The 20,323-nt window shown below is 37.1% G+C and overlaps 1 protein-coding gene across 1 annotated transcript in view; it reads right to left on the reverse strand.

The window, feature by feature from the left end:
• The window catches only part of pola1 (polymerase (DNA directed), alpha 1), a 90,112-nt gene that overhangs the window by 64,890 nt on the left and 4,899 nt on the right, over nt 1-20,323 (reverse strand). The window contains exons 8-26 of the mRNA XM_056450642.1: nt 18,468-18,615; nt 18,238-18,388; nt 17,529-17,704; nt 16,399-16,511; nt 16,209-16,319; nt 16,046-16,120; nt 15,828-15,966; nt 14,431-14,585; nt 14,255-14,339; nt 11,503-11,564; nt 11,316-11,405; nt 11,099-11,215; nt 10,847-11,022; nt 9,989-10,118; nt 7,993-8,112; nt 7,800-7,896; nt 7,599-7,723; nt 7,379-7,525; nt 6,596-6,718 (exon numbers count right to left, since the gene is read on the reverse strand). Coding sequence (XP_056306617.1) covers nt 6,596-6,718; nt 7,379-7,525; nt 7,599-7,723; nt 7,800-7,896; nt 7,993-8,112; nt 9,989-10,118; nt 10,847-11,022; nt 11,099-11,215; nt 11,316-11,405; nt 11,503-11,564; nt 14,255-14,339; nt 14,431-14,585; nt 15,828-15,966; nt 16,046-16,120; nt 16,209-16,319; nt 16,399-16,511; nt 17,529-17,704; nt 18,238-18,388; nt 18,468-18,615 — 2,340 coding nt within the window. The remainder of the gene's footprint in view (nt 1-6,595; nt 6,719-7,378; nt 7,526-7,598; nt 7,724-7,799; nt 7,897-7,992; nt 8,113-9,988; nt 10,119-10,846; nt 11,023-11,098; nt 11,216-11,315; nt 11,406-11,502; nt 11,565-14,254; nt 14,340-14,430; nt 14,586-15,827; nt 15,967-16,045; nt 16,121-16,208; nt 16,320-16,398; nt 16,512-17,528; nt 17,705-18,237; nt 18,389-18,467; nt 18,616-20,323) is intronic.

Below are 20,323 nucleotides of genomic sequence, written 5' to 3' on the forward strand. Positions count from 1 at the left end.
CAATGAAGGATTAAGGCAGTTCTGAAGGCAAAAGGGGGTCCAACACTGTACTAGTGTACCTAATAAAGTGGCCGGTAAGTGTAATCATACCCAATAGTATTGGAAAATTCTAACATTATTAGTTTCCATATTTTCACATTTACATAGCTTTACACTCAAACATGTAATCTTCAGCAATTTTTAAAATGAATATGGATTTTTATACTGTATAATAACTGCTGATTTACAATGATACTCTGAGTCCATTTAATTTGAATCAAAAATAGCAATTTTATAAGTAAATGGGTGTTTTGTGAGACAAAATAAAGAATAAGAGATGCAATCATCATTATCCTATATTTGAAACATTTAATTCTTCATATTCTAATTGACTTCAGAATCAACAAGTTGTTCTGCTTTATTCCCAAAGGAGGCTACGGTGCAACACAACACCATGACATCACTGGAAAACTGAGTGACACCTCAACACATGCAGGGCGACGATATTCTTTCCACCTATTCATTAGCAACAGTGACACCAGTGTCTGAGAAAAAGATGACTAATAGATCAGTAGAGATTCAGTGAGAAATTACGCCAAACATGCGTCGCTCAATCAAACACAACATTAAAAGAGTCCGCAGAAGGCATTAGTCAAGAATAACACCTCACTCACGATGCCAGCCTAAATTAAAAGGCGCAAAGCTCTTGAGGGAACTTGCGCGCGGAACGTGAGGCCTCGCGCCCAAATCCAAAAATATGCTTTGGGCGCTGTGACTATTTGTTAAGTCCAGTGATATCAGGAGCAAATCCCCACAGGGTCAAACGGTGCATGCAACAATGCCTACCGTTGGGGGAGGAGGCCACTTACATCTTATTCTGGGAAGGTTAAAAATGACCTTTGTGATTCAGACAACTGGACGTGTCGTCTGAGAGATCAGCAAGGAAACAATGTTTGCTCAGATGACACCTAACTCAAGCTCGCCGTCACCACCGTCCCTTCAACAGCCGCTCCAGATCTGAGGAATTCATGACACAAGGACATGCCATCCATGATGGCATAATGTGTTTTGTTGTACCTTTTTACACTAGGTAAAGAGGAGTGCAGGGCCTGGCGGCAGTACGAGGTGAGGGATCAAGCTAACTGGCGTTCCTGAACCATCAGCAGTCCGTAGCGACAAAAGTTGTAAACATCACTCGATTAACCCCGGACTTAAACCCCCTCCCGAACTCCACAGCTGAAGCTCCGCTTTTCACACTGGCTGCCGCACAAAGAGCTGAAAATAAAATTCAGGCACATCAATCAGGACGGAGCCCTCAGCATGAAACCCTAAACGCTTATTCCATGGCATGCATCTCATACCAGGGGAGTACAGGGTTCGCACCAGAACAAATGTTTCTCTGGAAAGGTCAAGGGCCACGGGACGTCACTTCACAAGCACTAGTAAAAGGCTAAATACGCATGGCTCTTGCTAACTGGCCTGCAGGGGGGGGGGGGGGGGGGGTGTTCTCAAATCTTCATACATCAAAATTAAATTCTGTTTGGAATTCAAAATGACAGACAAATAGATTAGAAACAAAATGTGCTTGTCTTGTCTTATCTTTTACGGCTTCAATACCTATATTACCAGTTAAATAAACTATTTAAATACTTGTATAATTTTTTTGCACAATATATGAATAAAAAAAGTGAAATAAAACAATTGAAAACATCTCTTTTTGCGAACTTGAGTGCAGTGAGATGGTGATAATTTGAACATTTGAGGAATTTTTGTATGATTGAATCGTTATATTCAATATTTTTATTATTAACTAATATTATTTTCAATACTTCTTATAGAATTTGAATTCAAAGTTTAAAATTCAATATATTATTTTATCAATCATCATTGAAGTTTCATTATTAAATCTTATTTGTAAAAATAACAAAAAACAAAAATGGTCCAAAAACCAAGAGAATATTCATATATTCATTTTCTTTCCGGCCAACTTATCCAGCATATGTTTTACACAGCGGATACCCTTCCGGCTGCAACCCATCACTGGAAAACACCCATACACTCATTCACACACATAACACTACGGACAATTTAGCTTACCCAGTTCACCTATAGCACGTCTTTGGACTTGTAGCACCCGGAGGAAACCCACGCAAACACAGGGAGAACATTCCACACAGAAACGCCAACCGACCCAGCCGAGGCTCAAACCAGCGACCTTCTTGCTGTGAGGCAATCGTGCTACCAACTGCACCACCGTGACACCCCCAAGAGATTATATTTAAGCAGAGATATTTGTACAATGGTAAATTTGTATTACTTTTCATATATTTCCCAAGTGATGTTTAAAACAGCAAGGACAGTATTTTATAGCAGTATTTGTCTTGTAGAGTCTCAAATCTTTCAGTGTGGGGATTTTTCCCCCATTTAAAAAAATCTCAGGTCAATATTATTAACCCCCTTTAAGAATCTTTTCTAGACTGGAAACATAAACCACTGTTGTCCAATGACTTGCCTAATTAACTTGCCTAGTTAAGCCTTTACATTGCACTTTAAGCTAAATACTATTTTTTATATCATATTAAAACTATAATTGCTTTTAAAATAATTTAATTTCTCAAAATAAATTATCAATTTCAAAATGCTATAAAGAAGCTGGATTTATACACCCTAACCCTTCAAATTAATAAATTATAATATAAAAAACTGCCTCAAAATTATTCTAAACATTTCTTTGACATGGTATAACATGGTATAACATACTAACATACTATAACATGGTATAACATACTAACTGTACTCTCTCTCCCTCTCTCTCTCTCTCTCTCTCTCTCAAAAAAAAAATAAATAAATTTTTACTAATGCTTAGCTTCTTAAGACTTTACACACCTGAAACTTGTCTATAGCACTTGTTCACTGCTGCTCTTATAGTTGTGTAAATTGCTTCCTTGTTCTCATTTGTAAGTCGCTTTGGATAAAAGCGTTTGCTAAATGACTAAATGTAAATGTATAAATGTATCTTTATCCACATGGAAATTTATATTTAGTGCTCAGCATATACAAGCACACCGCTCACAAATCTTTTAAAATCATATTTTTAATAGGAAGCTAAACAATATTATATTTGTTCATATAAATTATATTAGTCAGTACTGAAGGCAAATCTGGGGCTTATCTAACAACATAACTTACGATAACGGTCCAAAAACTAAACCAAATTTTTTCTATATTTTTTTAACCAAAAATATAGAAAAATATTAAATACAAACAACAAAAAAAAGAGTGAAAAAAAATCAAAAGCAAAAAAAAAAAAAAAAAAAAAGGTTTAGTTGAAATTTTGAAGGTTGTACTTTTCTTTTCTTTGCAATATTTTGCTTGAATTGTATTATCTTTCAATTTCTAAATATGTTTGGTGACTAAAATATTATTTTAATAATTATAACTGTTTAATAAATCTGTTTTGTTTAAAGGCACCAAAATACATAGCCTATATTCACTGAGAAATGAATTTAAATATTTATTTTTAAAATGGGGTGTACTCAATTATACTGAGCACTATATATGGCAGCCAAATCAAATTTGTAAAAGCGGACACCCATGCTTGAAGCAGAAGATCCCATTTCTTCACTCAAAGCAAGCAACAAATAAAGCTAAAAACTTACTCCCTTATGGCACCTCCAGACATCAACCCACTTTACAACACCTGCTGGCTGAATTTACACCCCTGTGGCAGGTTAGTGCTAAGCTAGCTTCTCAGAAAGCATTAGTTTACTCTATTAAAAGCAGAGCGCCTGTAGTTCTCATCCCAAAACAATGATGGTGCAGACAGCAGACCATCCATCAGAAGAGCAGACCGACGCACCGTCTGACTGACAGGATTTAGTGTTTGACGATCGTAAAACCCAATTGTCAAATTAGACACAGGTTACGATCCACGTTCTGCGAGTCTGGCACCGACGAAAGACGCCGAAGGGAAAATTGCCTCTTTGACTTCTTGCCCTCTTAAAAAGTTTGAGTGCTGAATCTCTCGGACACTGTTGCCAAACAGCCGTCATCTCCATCACGGTTTGAGAAGCCGCATATTTCAACAAGCTGAGAATCACCAGGGGCTTGTCCAGATCCCCTTACCACAGGCCAATCAGGAAAGACGAGAAGGGGGCCAAATCAAGCATCTTTATCGCCATGGAAAAAATGACATCCGCAACACCAAAGCCTATCGCTAACATGCTTCTCAACAAAGAAAGAAGCCACTCAATCAAAATATAAACAGCAACTGAATGCACGAGTATTCAAATCACTCCACCAATGTTGAGGTCAACGTAACGCAAGTATGTGCCGCCACCATCCTCTTTCCATTTTCCCATTGATCGCCACCAAAACATCTTAGCGTACGCTTTGGCACCTTGCTGGCTGACAGTGGAGAATATGTATCACAATAAGACTAATCAAAGTAATTAGAGTTGTTGAGTCAAGCTGAGATGTAGAATTAATATCGGCGGACTCCAGTGAAGTGGTTTCAGCACTGCAAATCTGCATCTCCAAACGCATAAATCGATGTGGCAAACGTCCTTTCATTGAATTAACCGGGTTTTCGGTCGCTCTCCTAACAAACGAGGCAGTGAAAGCCTGCGTGTTGAATGCTGTGGCTAATGCAAAGAGATTGTAATTACTGGTTCCCCCCCACATTTCAAACAATGCCCCACAACGCCCAGCGGCAGTGTGGAAGACGGGAGAGGGGTATGAATGTGAATGTGTCGCCGTTTGTATTGCTGCACCCCAGTGGGCTTTCAAAGTCTGGTCTCATTAAAGTCAAGAGCAGGTAGCCGGCAATCATGCCAAGGAGGTGGCATAAAAGGAACAAGAGATCAAGTCAAATTGGTTAAAGCACAAAAGAGAACAGAGGCTCATGAGGAGGTGAGTGAAATCAGAGCCAGAGGCCTGAGGAGCAGCTCGCGAGCGGAGACTCTGGGAATGCTGGCTTTAGACTGCCCTCTAGTGGCAGGAAATGAACCTGGTGATGTTGTTGACTAATGAATGAAAAAGGTATCATCTCAAGACATTTTAACTGCATACTGCAAAATTTTAGTTCAGTTATGACTTCACACTGAAAATCATGTGATAACATAGCAAAATTTAAAACAAATCATCAATTAAAAATGATTTTTGTTTGCTAAGATTGCAATAATTAGGAGAAAGCATTTCACTTTTAAATACAAATTCAAATACAATTCAAAACAATAATAATAATAATAATAAAAGAAAAAAACAAATAGTAATAATAATAATTATAATAAAATTAATAAAAGTATAAAAATAAAATATTTGTAACAACAACAACAACAACAACAACAACAATAATAAGTAAAAAATTAAATAAATAATAATAATAATAATTATAATAATAAAAGTAAAAAAATAAAACAATAATAATAATAATAATAATAATAATAATAATAAGTAAAAAAATAAAATAAATAATAATAATAATAATTATAATAATAAAAGTAAAAAATAAAACAACAACAACAACAATAATAATAATAATAATAATAATAATAATATTAAGTAAAAAAAATAATAATAAAAGTAAAAAATAAAACAAGACTATAATAATTATAATAATATTAATAAGTAAAAAAAAATACTTCACATAAACGCTTCACATAAAAAAGATACAGATATAAAAACAGTTCATAGTAACCGTAAAAATAAACCACTCAAAATACGAGTAAATTAGTGCGTTTTCAAGGATGATATAAATAATCTAAAAGTTTCAGCATGTCTAATGTCATGGGGGCGAGAGTCCCAGAGCCTCGGAGCCAGGGAGGAGAAAGACCGGTCACCCATAGAGCACAGACGAGTGTTAAAAGACCAGAGTTGGAGGAACGGAGGTCACGTGAAGAGGAGTACCGTGTTAAAAGTACAGACATAAAACATGGAGCCTTGTATATGAGCATAAGGATTTTAAAAATCAATCAAAAGAACCCTGATAAGCTCAGAAGAAACAAAGTTTGAAATAATAAATTACGTGGTTGTTTTCAGCGTCAGGTTTCAGCCACTTTTTAAACTAGTCTTTCTCCAACCAGGAGTATGAAAACTTACATTTACATATTTTGTCTGTTTCGCTATTTGGTTTTGCTACATGCGGAAAGCGTCACATCACCATCGCAAATTACGCTTTTGTCTCAAATTACAACACATCACATGGATTGAGGAGCTTGGCCTGACGTGGCCCGGCCTGAACCAATTGCGTGGATTGAGCATGCTGTTGTTAATATTAGGAGAAAAATAAATATATTTATTCTATTTTGTATTCAAACACTTTTTGGACAACGCTTGAACAAAATTTAAGATCTCTTGAAAACGTGATTAAGACTTTTTAATACCTTTTAAGGCCCTTAAGACTTTAATACCTTTTAAGAGCCTTAATTTTCTCATAATTGATTTATCACCCTGAAACACCTCTGACAGGTCATTGCATTCATGTGCATATCACTGCAACAGCTATAAATGATGACACTGCTAAACGCTGCAAATAAAAAAAGCATTTGATGCAACAGACCATTACATTCCTATAAAATACACAATACAGTGTACTAAACAGTGTTGTGTCACATACCTCTCTTCCTTTATGCGTGACCAATGCTGCCAAAGGCTTGGCGTAAAAGCGACTGAAGGAAAAGCCAAGGCATCCGTACATGCTGTTAGCGGTCAGCTTCAGGGCCTTTTGCCTGATGTCATACTATGAGAGGAGATTCACAAAGACTCTTAGCGTTTAACATTGACAGAGTTAGAAGAAGTAAAGGCTGATTTATACTTCTGCGTCAAGCACACGAGTATGGTCCAACATAGTCTTCGGGTAGTCGCATAACCCTCAACGTGGCTGACGCCAATGCGCACCTCTCAAAAATTTTTTTACTAAACGTCACAACTATGCGTAGCGCAAGCTCTGTGATTGCTCGACATGGTAGCTGTGCCGAATGTAGGCGGTGCTAAGAGCCGCGAGCCCAATTTAGCGAGTGCTTACAAGTGTGGAGTCCCGTGAAGGAGCTCCAGAAGTTGCGTTTACTTTATGATTAAAGTTGTTGCATGTCAGCCAGTTTCTGCCTCAGAATGGCAGAGTTTTAGCTAGTTCCACATTAAGGTAGCATAAAAAATAAAAAAAACAGCGAATAAACTTAATATACAGAGGAACGTAACCTATTGACAGTTAGCGTTTCGGAAGTGTTACTGCAGAGCTACACAAAACAGCATGCAGAAGTATAAATGCACAGCTACGCGCAAGGTATCCACCATGGGTCACAGAGATCACTTGACACAAAAGTATAAACCAGCCTTTAGTCTTATAACGTGCTTGAATTGCCAAACACATCTTTTACATCCTGCCTGGTATTGCACTTACCTGCAAGTACAGATCCGGGTTGAGGTCTGTCTGTTTCATTAGCTGCTTGACTTGTCGTCTGCGCTCCACCAGTTTGCGAATTTCCTTGGGAAGAATGCCCATCTCCAGACTCTGATCCGGAAGCTCAGGAATCTCATCATCATCCTCCTATAATTAATTGAAGAGATCTTAATATTTAAAATACATGAACATACCCACGCAGACACTCTTAGACACGCACCTCAGTTTTCTTGCGTGTGTTGGTAGCTCCTCTCTCGACGGTTGTAAAGCAGATGTTGAACTCTTGGATGATGGAGGGGTACAAACTATTGAAGTCCAACAGCAGAATGAACTTGTCATAGAAACCTTGGGACAGAAGAAAGATGAGATGATTTGAGAAGCTCAAACATGCAGCATGAGAAACATAGAGACAGTGACTTACCGACTTTTGGGTCGAGCACCAGACCTCCAGCATATGCGGCCTTCTTCCTAGTTTTGTTTGATTTGCCCTTTCCTGAGTCACCCTCTTCATCCTCACCCTGAGATCGGGATTAAAAGAAAAGGCTCAGGGAAGGAATTATTAAACGTTACAATGGTCTGACATCTGAAGTAATTGAAGAGAAAGGATCTCATACCAGATCTTGTTGTGCCTTCTTGAAGAACTGCTTATCTGGAACAATAAAGTCCCTCTCATGGAAAGCATGGAGCAGAAGATATTCGTTCCTCTCGGAGCGTCCACCCATCAGAGTACGAGACTGCAAGAGAACAGCATTACAAGAAAAAAAAGAATTGCATGCATCACTATGAGATAAGTCATACATCTCAAAAATACAAAATAAGAGAAGCACTGATGCATTCGCAGCCAAATTTTGAATTATATAACATGTTTGGGATATTGAATGTAGAACGAACAAGGTCAGTATTGGAGCCTGATTGAAAACTGTATGGCCTGACTGAATTTCTTTCAATGCAAAAACATAAAATGCTCCCCAAAGTGTCACAAATATTTAAAAATTGTAAAAATAATAATCATTTATATTTATAATAATAATAATAATAATAATTCAAATTTATTTAAAAATAAAATTAAAGTAAAAATAAAATCAAATTTATATACATTACAAGAGAATGGCTGGAAAAACACCTTCAAGTATGTGTGCATGTGTACAGTGCATGCGGAAAGTGTTCATAGCGGACTAGGAACTGGAAGACTAGTCAGGATAGAGGGAAAAATGAATGCAGCAATGTAAAGAGACATCCTGAATAAAAACCTGCTTCAGAGTGCTCTTGACCTCAGACTGGGGCGACGGTTTATCTTCCGGTAAGACAATGACCCAAAGCACACCGCCAAAATATCAATGGAGTGGCTTCACAACAACTCTATGAATGTCCTTGAGTGGCCCAGACCTAAATCCTATTGAACATCTCTGGAGACATTTGAAAATGGCTGTACACCATTGCTTCCCATCCAACCTGATAGAGCTTGAGAGGTACTGCAAAGAGGAATGGGCAAAAATCCCCAAAGACAGGTGTGCCAAGCTTGTGGCATCATATTCAAAAAGACTTGAGGCTGTAATTGCTTCCAAAGGTGTAAAGTATTGAGCAAAGGCTGTGAATACTTATGTACATGTGATTTTTCAGGTTTTTCGATACCAAATTGTATTACGATGCTACTCAAATTATAAAGAAAATTGTCAGAAATACTGTATCTAGATGTTATAGTAGGTCTACTTGAGTTTAATTCATAATACCCTTATTATTGAAAAAAGTATTATTTGCACGTCACTTCACCTAAAATGTAGTAGTTATTTTTGTAGATAACTGACCAACAAAAATACATAAAAAAAGATACAAATTATACCAAATGAAATGCGTTACAAAAAGAGCATTTTTCCAACAAAATTAGCCTATATGAAGTGGTCAGAAATTGTTTCAATGTTGTTTCTTGTTGCTATTTTGGGTTTTTTATCTATTGTTTTTTTCTGTCTCATCAGGTAACAATCCAAAGTAAATTTTAAATTCTTTTTAAGAGATTGTTGCGGTTGTTGTAGCTACTAGCTACTCATTTTGACAGGAACAAAACTGAACGGATTCAGTTGTGCTTTTAAAACATCAGAAAATGTGCAACCTTAAAGGGCTCCACAGACTATTAAAATAAAATGGTCTATCGTTGCACAAACGTGTGAGCATTTGTCACTTTTCCACATGCAACATTATTGCAGATATACCAATAATGATGATACTACCGTTTACAAACTACAGTGGTACCATCAGTATTTTGGTGCATTTGGCAGTGATACTACCATAGTACCGGTAAACCGTGCAACCCTAACGCATGCATGCATGGATGGATGGATGTATAAATATATACTTGAACTTACCTCAGGAACGTATACATTCGTGCTTCAATCTTTTTTTTTGGTAAACAATTCTTTATTATTGTAACTTTTATTGAGTAAAGGTAAAATGTAACTTAAGATTACATTGTAAACACCCCCCCAAACCTTTACTTAAATAGGTAGACTGGTTCTATAATAACAGAAACGTACGCTTTATTCTTAATACAAATGTAATCAAGCTAAATTGTGATTAGCATTGGTGTAGTAATAACCATTTATAATAGTATCTTACCATGACATTACCAGCGATGTTAGTGATCTGCAGTGCTAGCGGAAGTACATTCAATTCGCACATGATTTGCAGAATGAGCTTAGCATCCATCCAGGTGAGCTCCAAAAGGTATAGCAAATGTGTGGAATCACTATTGCAAAAGAGAGAAAGAAACAGATAGAAATATTTTAACCTATTCACACGGAATTTCTAAATACTCCAGCTGACCCCCGGCACGATTTTTTTAATGTGACAGCTATTTTGAAATCATTGCTTTAAAGTTCCAATGGCAAGGCATCAAGATTATCACGTGAAGCGCTGAAGCCCCAATGAGTTATTTATATATTGTGTTGTTTCTTTTGTTCTTTAAATACTGACAACCAACCAACCTAATTATATCGTGAAATATCTGATATTCAGATTACCAAATATGTGTAAGAACATGTAATTAACAGCTTAATAATGATCATATTATTTGATATATGATGGGTGATGGGCACCGCCAGGTTGAGTATACGCTGAAGGAGAAACCATAGCTGCTAGATTTACAGCACATTTATTCTTAATTTTCTTCAGAAATGCATGAACGTGACCGTTTAACTGGGAGATTATTAGAATAAACATTCTAGACAGATAAACAGCATATACTACATGAATAAAGCACATAGTGCAGTTATATTCAAAAATAATTATTGTTGCCATCTTCATAGATAAATCTTAAATGTTATGTTTTGCTTGTTGTTATGAGTATTTGAAGGTCTGAAACATAAAACAAAAGAGTAATAGTCTGTCAACACAGATTCGATTCAAACCGGTGTGACTGTACTCGTGAAAGGGTTAACAGTGCTACACAAAGGAAGCAGGACTGTGCAATCACACCTATAGAAATTCCTGATGTTCTCTGGTGGCACCACCGGCCTCTCGGTCTTCAAGATCTGGGCCACCAGCTCAGTTAGATGATAACTTTTACAGCGGATCAGCTCTTTGGCTGAAATTTCAATATCACAGACCAGGCGCCCACAAGTTGCGCTCTTCTCAGCAAAGCCACTGCGACCCTGAAATGCACAAATGGATTAAAACACTGAAATCAGCGTGTGCCAAGACTTCAGTCCTTCCAAATAGTTCTCTTACCCCCAGTTTTGGCATTATGGCTCTTCTTAGACGGCCGATCTTTGACCAGTGAGGTACTTTACACACATTGATCCTCTGCAAGAGCACTTCAAGGTCAAAACCAAAGATGTCATGGCCCTGCAGCAAAAAAAAAAAAAAAAAAAAAAAAAAAAGATGTGAAGATTGAAGGAAAAGTGAATAAAATGCATCAGCAATGTGGTCATGCATTTAATCTCACCACTAAGACATCTGGATCGATTTTGTGCATCTTGGCCAAGAAGAAGCCTAAAAGCGCACGCTCTGTACCAGCAATCTCGACAATGCCGTTCTGAATTACATAAAAAAAGACAGCAGAGGTTTATTAAATGCTCTATAACCTCATGCAGAAATCAAAAATAATAAATGTAGGTGATAAGAAAAATTACCTTTTTCCTAACTGCATCCTTAAAGTCATAAGGGAAGACGCAGTCATTAGGCTTGCTCACCACTGCAAAAGAATGTAATTCGTTAAATATAGCATAATCAATGATATGGAGTTATTATATTTAATAATCTCACTATCAATATAGTACAGAGTCATTCGACCCTTTTTATACATATAAAAAACTAAATTTGTTTCTTGTACTATAGAATATTTTCCCAATAACGAGAGAATGTAGATTTTTTTCCATTGTCATTACCAAGGCTGAAAAGATACATAAAGTATAGCATATTCTCTGTAATGCAAGAAAACTTTTATCCATATTTTAAAAATATAAAGGTAAATCAATTTAACACAACACTCATAAGTTATAAAGATTATAACTAAAACATTTTATAAGTCATAACTACTTCAAGAAAATGTGCTTTATGAAAGCAATACATTCTTTTTCAAATCTACCATGAAGTTGAAGTCAAAAGTATTAGCCCACCTGTGAATTTTTTTTTTTTTTTTAAACATTTACCAAATGATGTTTAACATAGCAAGGAATTTTTCACAGTTTTTCTTATATTTTTTCTTCTGGAGAAAGTCTTATTTGTTTTATTTTGGCTAGAATAAAAGCAGGTTTAAATATTTTAAAACTATTTTAAGTTCAATATCATTAGCTCCCTTAAGCAATATACTTTTTTCATTGTCTGCAAAAGAAACTACTGTAATAAAATGACTTGCCTCATTACCCTAATTAAGCCTTTGAATCACACTTTAAGCTGAATACTAGTATCTTGAAAAAAATCTAGTAAAATATTATTTACTGTCATCATGGCAAAGATAAAAGAAATCAGTTATTAGAAATAAGTTATTAAAAATCTATTATGTTTAGAAATGGGTTGAAAAAAAATCTCTGTTGCTATTGTTGCTATTAATTCAGGAGGACCAATAATTTTAACTTTATTCCTTCAGTCAAGAACAGTAAGTGATTTTTGTCTTTCTTATTGTTTGACTAATGATAAAAACAGTTGGCAGAAGGAATATTGTGTGCTGTCACTTTAAGAGCAGTGTGCTTCTGATTTATGGTTTCACTGTCACGTCTCTTTTGATTCACAACTCATTTGTTTTTTTATATAAATGAGGGTGAATATGAATAATCACTAAACATCCATTTTGACACAAATTTGCACGTATTTGACTATTAAAGCGCTCACATTAAGATGACTAGTTGTGTGCTCTGCTTGTCACTGAGGCTGAGCACACACACACAACACCATGCAATCTCTGGCGCGCTTTTAAAAACTAATTATTTGAATGTACATCAATGAATGATGTGCATCCCATGCTGCAACAGTTACATTACAGGTACATGCTTTTAGTCATTTTTTGCATGAATCTGAGCTTTACAGAGCAACAAATGTGTACAACTGGAAAGGTGGTGGTATATTATACAATAATTGTTTATCTCGATTAAAAGTTTTTTCATAATCGTTTGAAGCCAAAATTGAAATCAAAACTGAATTTCGATTAATTTGCACAGCCCTACTCTCAAGTGGTTCAAAACATTTATTACGTCTTTTTTTTTTATTCGGTCAAAAACTAAAAAAAAGATGTTTTGAAGAAAGCTGTAAAGCTGTAACCATTGACTTCCACAATGTAAAAAAAACAATTACTATGATAGTCAACAATTACAGGCAGGGCTTGACGAACTTATTTGAACAAGGAAACTTAGTAGTTTTCCAACATTACTAGCCACAATTTTGTTGCTGGAAAAATATATTTTATATGCATAAATTTGACTTTGGCGTGCTAAAATTACTTGATTTAGATTTTATTTCCACTTTGTCTTCTTGTTCATTTTACTTTTTTTGTGTATGACCTTGCTCAATGAGCATGAGCAAATGGGTTGTGCTTTCATAGTGTCGCATTGCAATTAGTTTTCCTTCACAAGACTTCTCAGGGCTCAACACTATAAGCATTTCCCCATTTTTTTCTGTGGCCACACCAAACTAAATATTTCATTGCCACAAAATTTAAACAATGTTTAAAACAATTAAAATACTGGTGTATACATACACTTTTAGTTCAACAAAAATTTTCTAAAAAAAAAAAAAAACTCATGTATCTAAAACTATGCACAGTGGTCTGATCTGGCTGAAGGTCCCAGATCACCAGTCAACTATGCAAACTACATATTAAAACAGTGCTATTGTAAAGGATGATTATTAAACCATATTAACAAAAATAACTGTTGGCAAAAGAAAGTAGGTGAAAAACATTCTGTGCGCGATAATGAAAGGATGATCACATGCACACGGTTAAGCTCAGGCCCATTAGTAACATGTTCAAAGAATGGTTAAAGCGAAATCTGCAATTGTTGCTGCATACAAAAAATCTTAAGACGATGAAGGACTGCAGTTCCACGAGCATCGCATCAGTTTTGCCCGATTATCCTCTCATTTGGTGTTCACCTGCTTTTTTTGCTCACTCAAACAGTTGTTTGTCAGTTTTGCTGCTTCTTGATTCTAAGATCACATTTGCATGCATATAGACAAATGACCATAAAATAAAGTTCTGATCTTTAGTGATGAGCCAGCACTGGCAATCTGAAAATTATTTTTAACCAGCCAAAGTGGCTAGTGGGAGTGTCTGAATGGTTAAATCTCTGAAGCTCAAAAATAAAAAACACAACTGAAAGTTTACTGGACAAATCTGGACTCTGTTCGGGATCTTACTCTCACATACGAAAATCCAGAGGAGGAACTCACCACAGAAATGAGTCTGGAAAGGCGGCCGTGGAGGAGCTTTGTCCAGAGGAAAAGTATGATGAACGAGGGCAGCGATGGAAACAATCTGCTCAAAGCAAGACAAAACGATGAACAATCTATTAAGCTAAATAACTGCTGCTGAGCTACAGCTCAGACGGCCCAGATTCAGTTTTTACCTCATTCTGGTGAGTCTTGGGGTTCTGCACAGTCTTGAGGCTTATGGACATGACCACCAGTGGAGGAGGTGACAGATCCTTTACTACTGAGATCAAGTCACTCTTCTGTGCAACGGCCTCCACTTTACACCAGCTAATAGGCTGATTGCTCAACTCTAGAGGGCATAGAGAAAGAGGACACTGTAATTACTACAGAACTGGATGATTATTAAGTGCTACCAAGTATGTGATGACTGAAAAAAATATAGAAATAGTAATGGTAGGTTTGTATTAGCGGTGTGCAATATTGACAAACAATATATCAATTTATTTTGGACTTTTTAAATAACATTTAATAGCATTTTGGTGTTTTTGTGGATGACTGGTTTAGGTTTTTCTTAGATATAATAGTAGGTGAAATTGCAAGTCTGTGTCACTAAGTTAATGAATGATTTGTTTACAATGACTGATTTATTCCTGACTTCAACACACATCGATCAACTAAGTGGCATGGCTCAGTATGGTTTGGTAATGAGGACACACTGATCATCACTTGTTTTACTGCTATTGGTTCCCTTACATGGTAGGTGTAAAAATACAATCGTTGCAGCCATTAACATATTACTGACTCAAGTTCATGATTTCAAATGTAGATGTGTGGTAAATGCACAAATAGAGAGCACAAGTAGCACCTCAAGCACTCTCTACACCTTTAGATATGACATGAATATGGCCCCATAAACAAAAATGGAGGACATCTTTGGAGGATCCTTGCTTCTTGGCATGTGGCTGTTTGTCCCAAGAAAACGACAGACTTAGTTTGAACATGATTCATTGCTGCGCACGATCATTGGATTATTACTTTAATATTGCTGTATATTTAAAAATGCCACTTGCTTTTTTTGTCATTCCCTTGTTTTTGTGCATGCACTGGTGACTGGTTATGCTGGATACCCTTAGGAAAGTGTGCCAATGAAGTGGTGCATTACACTTCACTATTTTGGTATCTCTGATGGTGACAATAGAAACAAATCCACACCGTACTGTACCGCTCATTGGAAACAGGCCATTAGAAACTACAACACAATAGGCTATAAAACAAACAAACCAAAGCATGTCAGAAAAGTAGTATGTCTAAATTTATAACTCTCATAAAAATAGGCCAGGGGAGACTTTGTGAATGGCATTAAATCAAAGAAATTGGCAAGGATAGGTCTAAATTAAATGACAAAATGCTGACTATAATAAACAGGAATTTAATGCATCCTTTAATGGTTATTGACTAATGGCTAATTCAAAATTAGTAGCTACTTTGGATGCAGCCACAGTGTTTATAAATGGATGACAGAAGTAGCAAATGTCAATAAATACTGCACAACTTATTTTTCATGCTAAAAAGATCTCTATCTCAATCTTACGAGGGGTTTTCACATCAAGCCAGCAAGGCCCACGAATCTTCCTATTAAGGAGGAAGTGTTCCAAACTGGAGGTGTTGGTACCAAACACATGGGAAAACGTAGTGCCCTTCAGGTCAGATGGCAATGAAGGAATCTCAGCCTAAAAAAACACAACACACAAAACTCATGACAACTTTATTTAAAACATCCATGACTGTTCTGAGTGTGTAACTACTCACAGAGTATTTGACTTCAAGGTACTCGCTCTGAGAGGGGATATCTGGGATCTCAAAAGCATAATTCTTGGTCACCGGCTGTTGTGAAAGAGGAAGCATGATTTTATACACATGTACAGGGCTCCGTTATCTCAGAAACCAGTAATTATTGCTTAGCAGTAATTACCTTGGATTTAAACTTCATAATTTTGAACTTCTCAGAGAGATCACTGAACTCCTGGTATACATCCATCATTCCTACTTTAACATCCTTCTCGCCGGTTGCCAGATTTACTTTCTAAAACGCATTAATAGATCATAAAATAAATGACACAAACTAATTTATATCAGTTTTGACTAAATAAGAATGGGCTCACATGTTCTCGTGGAAGGAGATACATCGTTCTCTCGATGTTCTTTACAGCAACACAACAGCTGACATGTGCTTGAGCAGACTCAATCCAAACTTTTCCAAACAGAAACACCACTCCTGTACAGAAAACACAATTACACCATACTGCAAACATACACTGTTTCTGTTCAACCATTATGTAGACATGAGAAAATAAACATGTAAATTGGTAATTCAAGCATTTGATTTAATTATAAAATCAGGAAATGCAGCTCTAACAGAGCTCTGCCCGGGACATTTGGCCAGAGGAGAACTGGTAATGCGCAGCTGAGCCTGGTTTCTCTCAAGGTTTTTTTCTCTCTTCACATTTATCAACTGAGGAAGTTTTTTCCTTGCCACGGGACAGCACGGTAGCGCAGTGGGTAGCACAATTGCCTCAAAGCAAGAAGGTGCCAAAAGCCTTGTGGTACTGTGCGCTGACATATAGCACCGGCGTGCACACAGCGACCTGTGTTTGATTCCCGGTTTGAGGTCCTTTAAACGATCCTTCCCCTCTCTCTGCTCCCAATGCTTTCCTGTCTGAAATCTCTACTGTCCTGTCATAAGAGGTGAAAAAAACCCTAAAAAAATAACAATTAAAAAACCTATGCTGGCTAAGTTGGCGGTTCATTCCACTGTGGCGAGCCCAGACTAATAAAGGGCCTAAGCCGAAAAGAAAATGACTGAATTAATGACTATTCCTTGGCCACTTCAACTCTAGCTTGCTTGGCTAAGACTGGTGGAGCTGACCATCGGCTGATTTGCTCTTTAGTAGATCGCCCGTCAGCAGTGACATTTGCATTAGTGATCAGTTACAATTATACTACACTGAACTGAAGCACTTTGCATTTATTAGAACTCCACCATCATTCTAAACTACTCCTCAGCCTGCCTGAATTGCTGGAATGTTCCACAATTTGAAATATTATAGATTCTCCACTTCTTTTTTCCCCCTTTTATCTGTTAAGCTGATTTGACAATCTACACTGTAAAAAGCTTTATAGAAATAAAGATTAATTAAAAATTTTAATTGAAATCAGAATCACAAAAAACATTAGGAATTAGGATTTGTATTCTTATGCATTAGATATAAATCCTACAAAAAGAGATGCCCACCAGGTTGGCTATACTGATCCTCAAAAGCATCCAACCAGTAGAAGCGGAAGACCATATCTCCATCTGGTCCCTCCACCAGCGGGAGTTGACTCGAGTCCACCTGCACCTCAACAGGAGTCTCGATGTGATCCCCCTCCTCCATCTTCTCCCAGCCCATTCCACCAACCAGTCCAGATCTGAAGAGGGCAAACAGGACGATCCTTTGCATTAGTTCATGATCTGCTAAGTTAGTGTAGGGGTCAAATCAATATGTTTTCTAAAGGCAGATGCCGATACTGTCTAAGCATTCCTGCAGACTGACAGATAAAAGGACGATATAACAGTAAATAACAGTAAATGAGAGACATTCAAACAGTGAAATGAAAATCAGTGTTTAAAAATAACTGAGAACAAATAAACATGCGCTTATCTGTGGATGAGTCACAGGATTTTTGATTGTTTAAAAAGTAAACACGTTTGCATTTCTGTAAGGATTCACATGCATCACATCTATACCGTCACTGGGGTGCAGATCTGACATCTCACTCACAGTACTATTTAAAGAAGACGTTGATGCATGCCAGAGTGTTAGTGTATGTAATAAAGGAGCTATTTTAGGTACGTGAACGAAGGTCATATCTGGTTTCGTGTCAGATTGGCTTGTCATAAATATGCAGCACTGATTGATATTATTTAAACTCTGAGACAATATATTGGTCTGCAGACATACATTAACATTTTATCCTGTGGCTCAGTCTTGGGCTCCACTGTAACAATGGGTTTGGTCTCGGGCTCTGCCTTCACTTTCACAGGCTCCTCCTCCAGGTTTTCTGCCTCCATGGGCTCATCAAAGTCCATCTCATCAAACTCGATTGCCTCCTCTAAAATGACAATTAAAAGCTATTTATTTTTTAGGAAATGGCACTTAAATACTACAGGGTTAAAAAAAGGCAGATTTACCTTCGGGCTCTTCGATCTTAGGCTTCTTTATCTGTGCGGCAGTCGCTTTACTAGGTTCAACAGGAGCTGCAGACCTGGGCGAAGGGTCAGCAGGAGGAACTCGTGTCACCACAGGCCTCGGCTTTGACACTTGGACTTCAGGCAACTCCTGTCAAATCAGACACATCTTTAATACTGACAGTTTAGCATGAACACAGGTCTCAAAAGGGGTCTCTTATGCTGATCAAAACCGCATGTATTAATTTTCAAAAATACAGAAATATGTTTAATTGCAAATTAAAAACAATTTTAGCCTATAGGATAGTACGCAATTCCTCTAATGCTTTGTTTTGAGTGGCTTGAGAGGTTTACATGTGTATGTGCATAAATATATGTATGTATTTGTATGTGCATTTGTTAACATGCCTTATAAGCAACTATAAGCAACTTGTATGCACAATGAATTGAATTGGCCATAGGGGACTAATTAAAAAAATTACCATTTTCACTTTAATTTTAGACTATTTGTTATTCACTGTTGTGGTGGCAAAGTTTTATTTTCATAAGGCATTGGTCCAGTTGTTAAAGGTTCAAGACTTTTTTGAAACGTTTTTCAACAGATTTGTCTGTGTTGAGCATCAGTTAAGACAACGTTAGCACCTGTTAGCTTTAATTGTGGGGAAAACTGGATACTTTTGAGCTTTTGTCAGCTAATTTAATTTACTGGGTTTAAAATCATTTTGAGGGTGAGATCAAAATCGGTCACGTAGGGCGAGTCTGCTAGTAGAGTGATGACGCGTTGCTTTCTCATTATTATTCATATCGGAGTTTCTTATCCTATGAGCAGACCCTTCTTCTTAATTATTTATGATTGCACATGCTTTCCGAAGGCAAGGCAGACCTGCCAAGCTGTGAGACCCAATGACTGGGTGAGATCGCGTCTGGATGGCACAGGTCGTATATGTTTGTTTCCATGATCCATGGGGTTTATTGCATGTTTTTCCCAGCGATGATGTCAGGGTCGGTACAGCAAACCTGTTGGTTTGCAGCAAGCATTTTTGTAGGGAGAGTTGTACGAGAATTGGAAAATGGCGTTGATTTCGTAACCATTGAGACACATTGCCTTCATCCGTGCTGCTGTGTTCCCCTATGTTTTAAAATCTCCAGATTACCGGCAGGCCTGATGGTTGAAATAGACAGGGAAAGAGAACTGCTGCACTGCTATCCACTGTGTCTGCATTCAGACCCTGTGATTGAGGAAGAGAAGTCCTCTTATATCATTTACATTTACAATGATAACAAATTGTGGTTCTGTGTATATGAAATTATGAATCAAAAAACATAGGAAATTAAATTACTTATCGTTTATTTCTTTGCACTTTAACTTTGTAAACTATAAAATTATGGGTCTCCTCACAGTTTAGGTCTCATTTTGAGAGCCAACTGACAACAGTTGTTCGCTCCTCTTTCTCCCCTGCTCTGTCAGCCTTGCCCACTCCTCCCTCTGCTCGCAGCTCTCCACACCCATCTGGGAGCATTTCTTTTTTAAGTCTGAGGTAGACTTAAACCTAAAGAGGCGGGTTTCATGGCCCTTTAACGTCAACTAACACAAGATATTAAGACGCATTTTGGTCAAGTGGGCAGCAGCATGATTGGATGTCTAAATTGTTTTGAGCTTGTCTACTTTCTACCACTTACTGAGGTAGTTGAAAACACATGAGATATTTACTTTAGTAGTACAAACACTCATGTGATTGAATTTGTTAGAATAGCCACACAAGTACACCCATCCAAGAAAGTGATGTAGTGCATGAGGAAATATGAGAGAAGACAAAAGTAGTCATAAGAGACCAATGCGATGTTTTATATTGCCAAAC

This window comes from Danio aesculapii, chromosome 24 (genome assembly GCF_903798145.1).
Source record: "Danio aesculapii chromosome 24, fDanAes4.1, whole genome shotgun sequence".
NCBI classification, from domain to species: domain Eukaryota; kingdom Metazoa; phylum Chordata; class Actinopteri; order Cypriniformes; family Danionidae; genus Danio; species Danio aesculapii.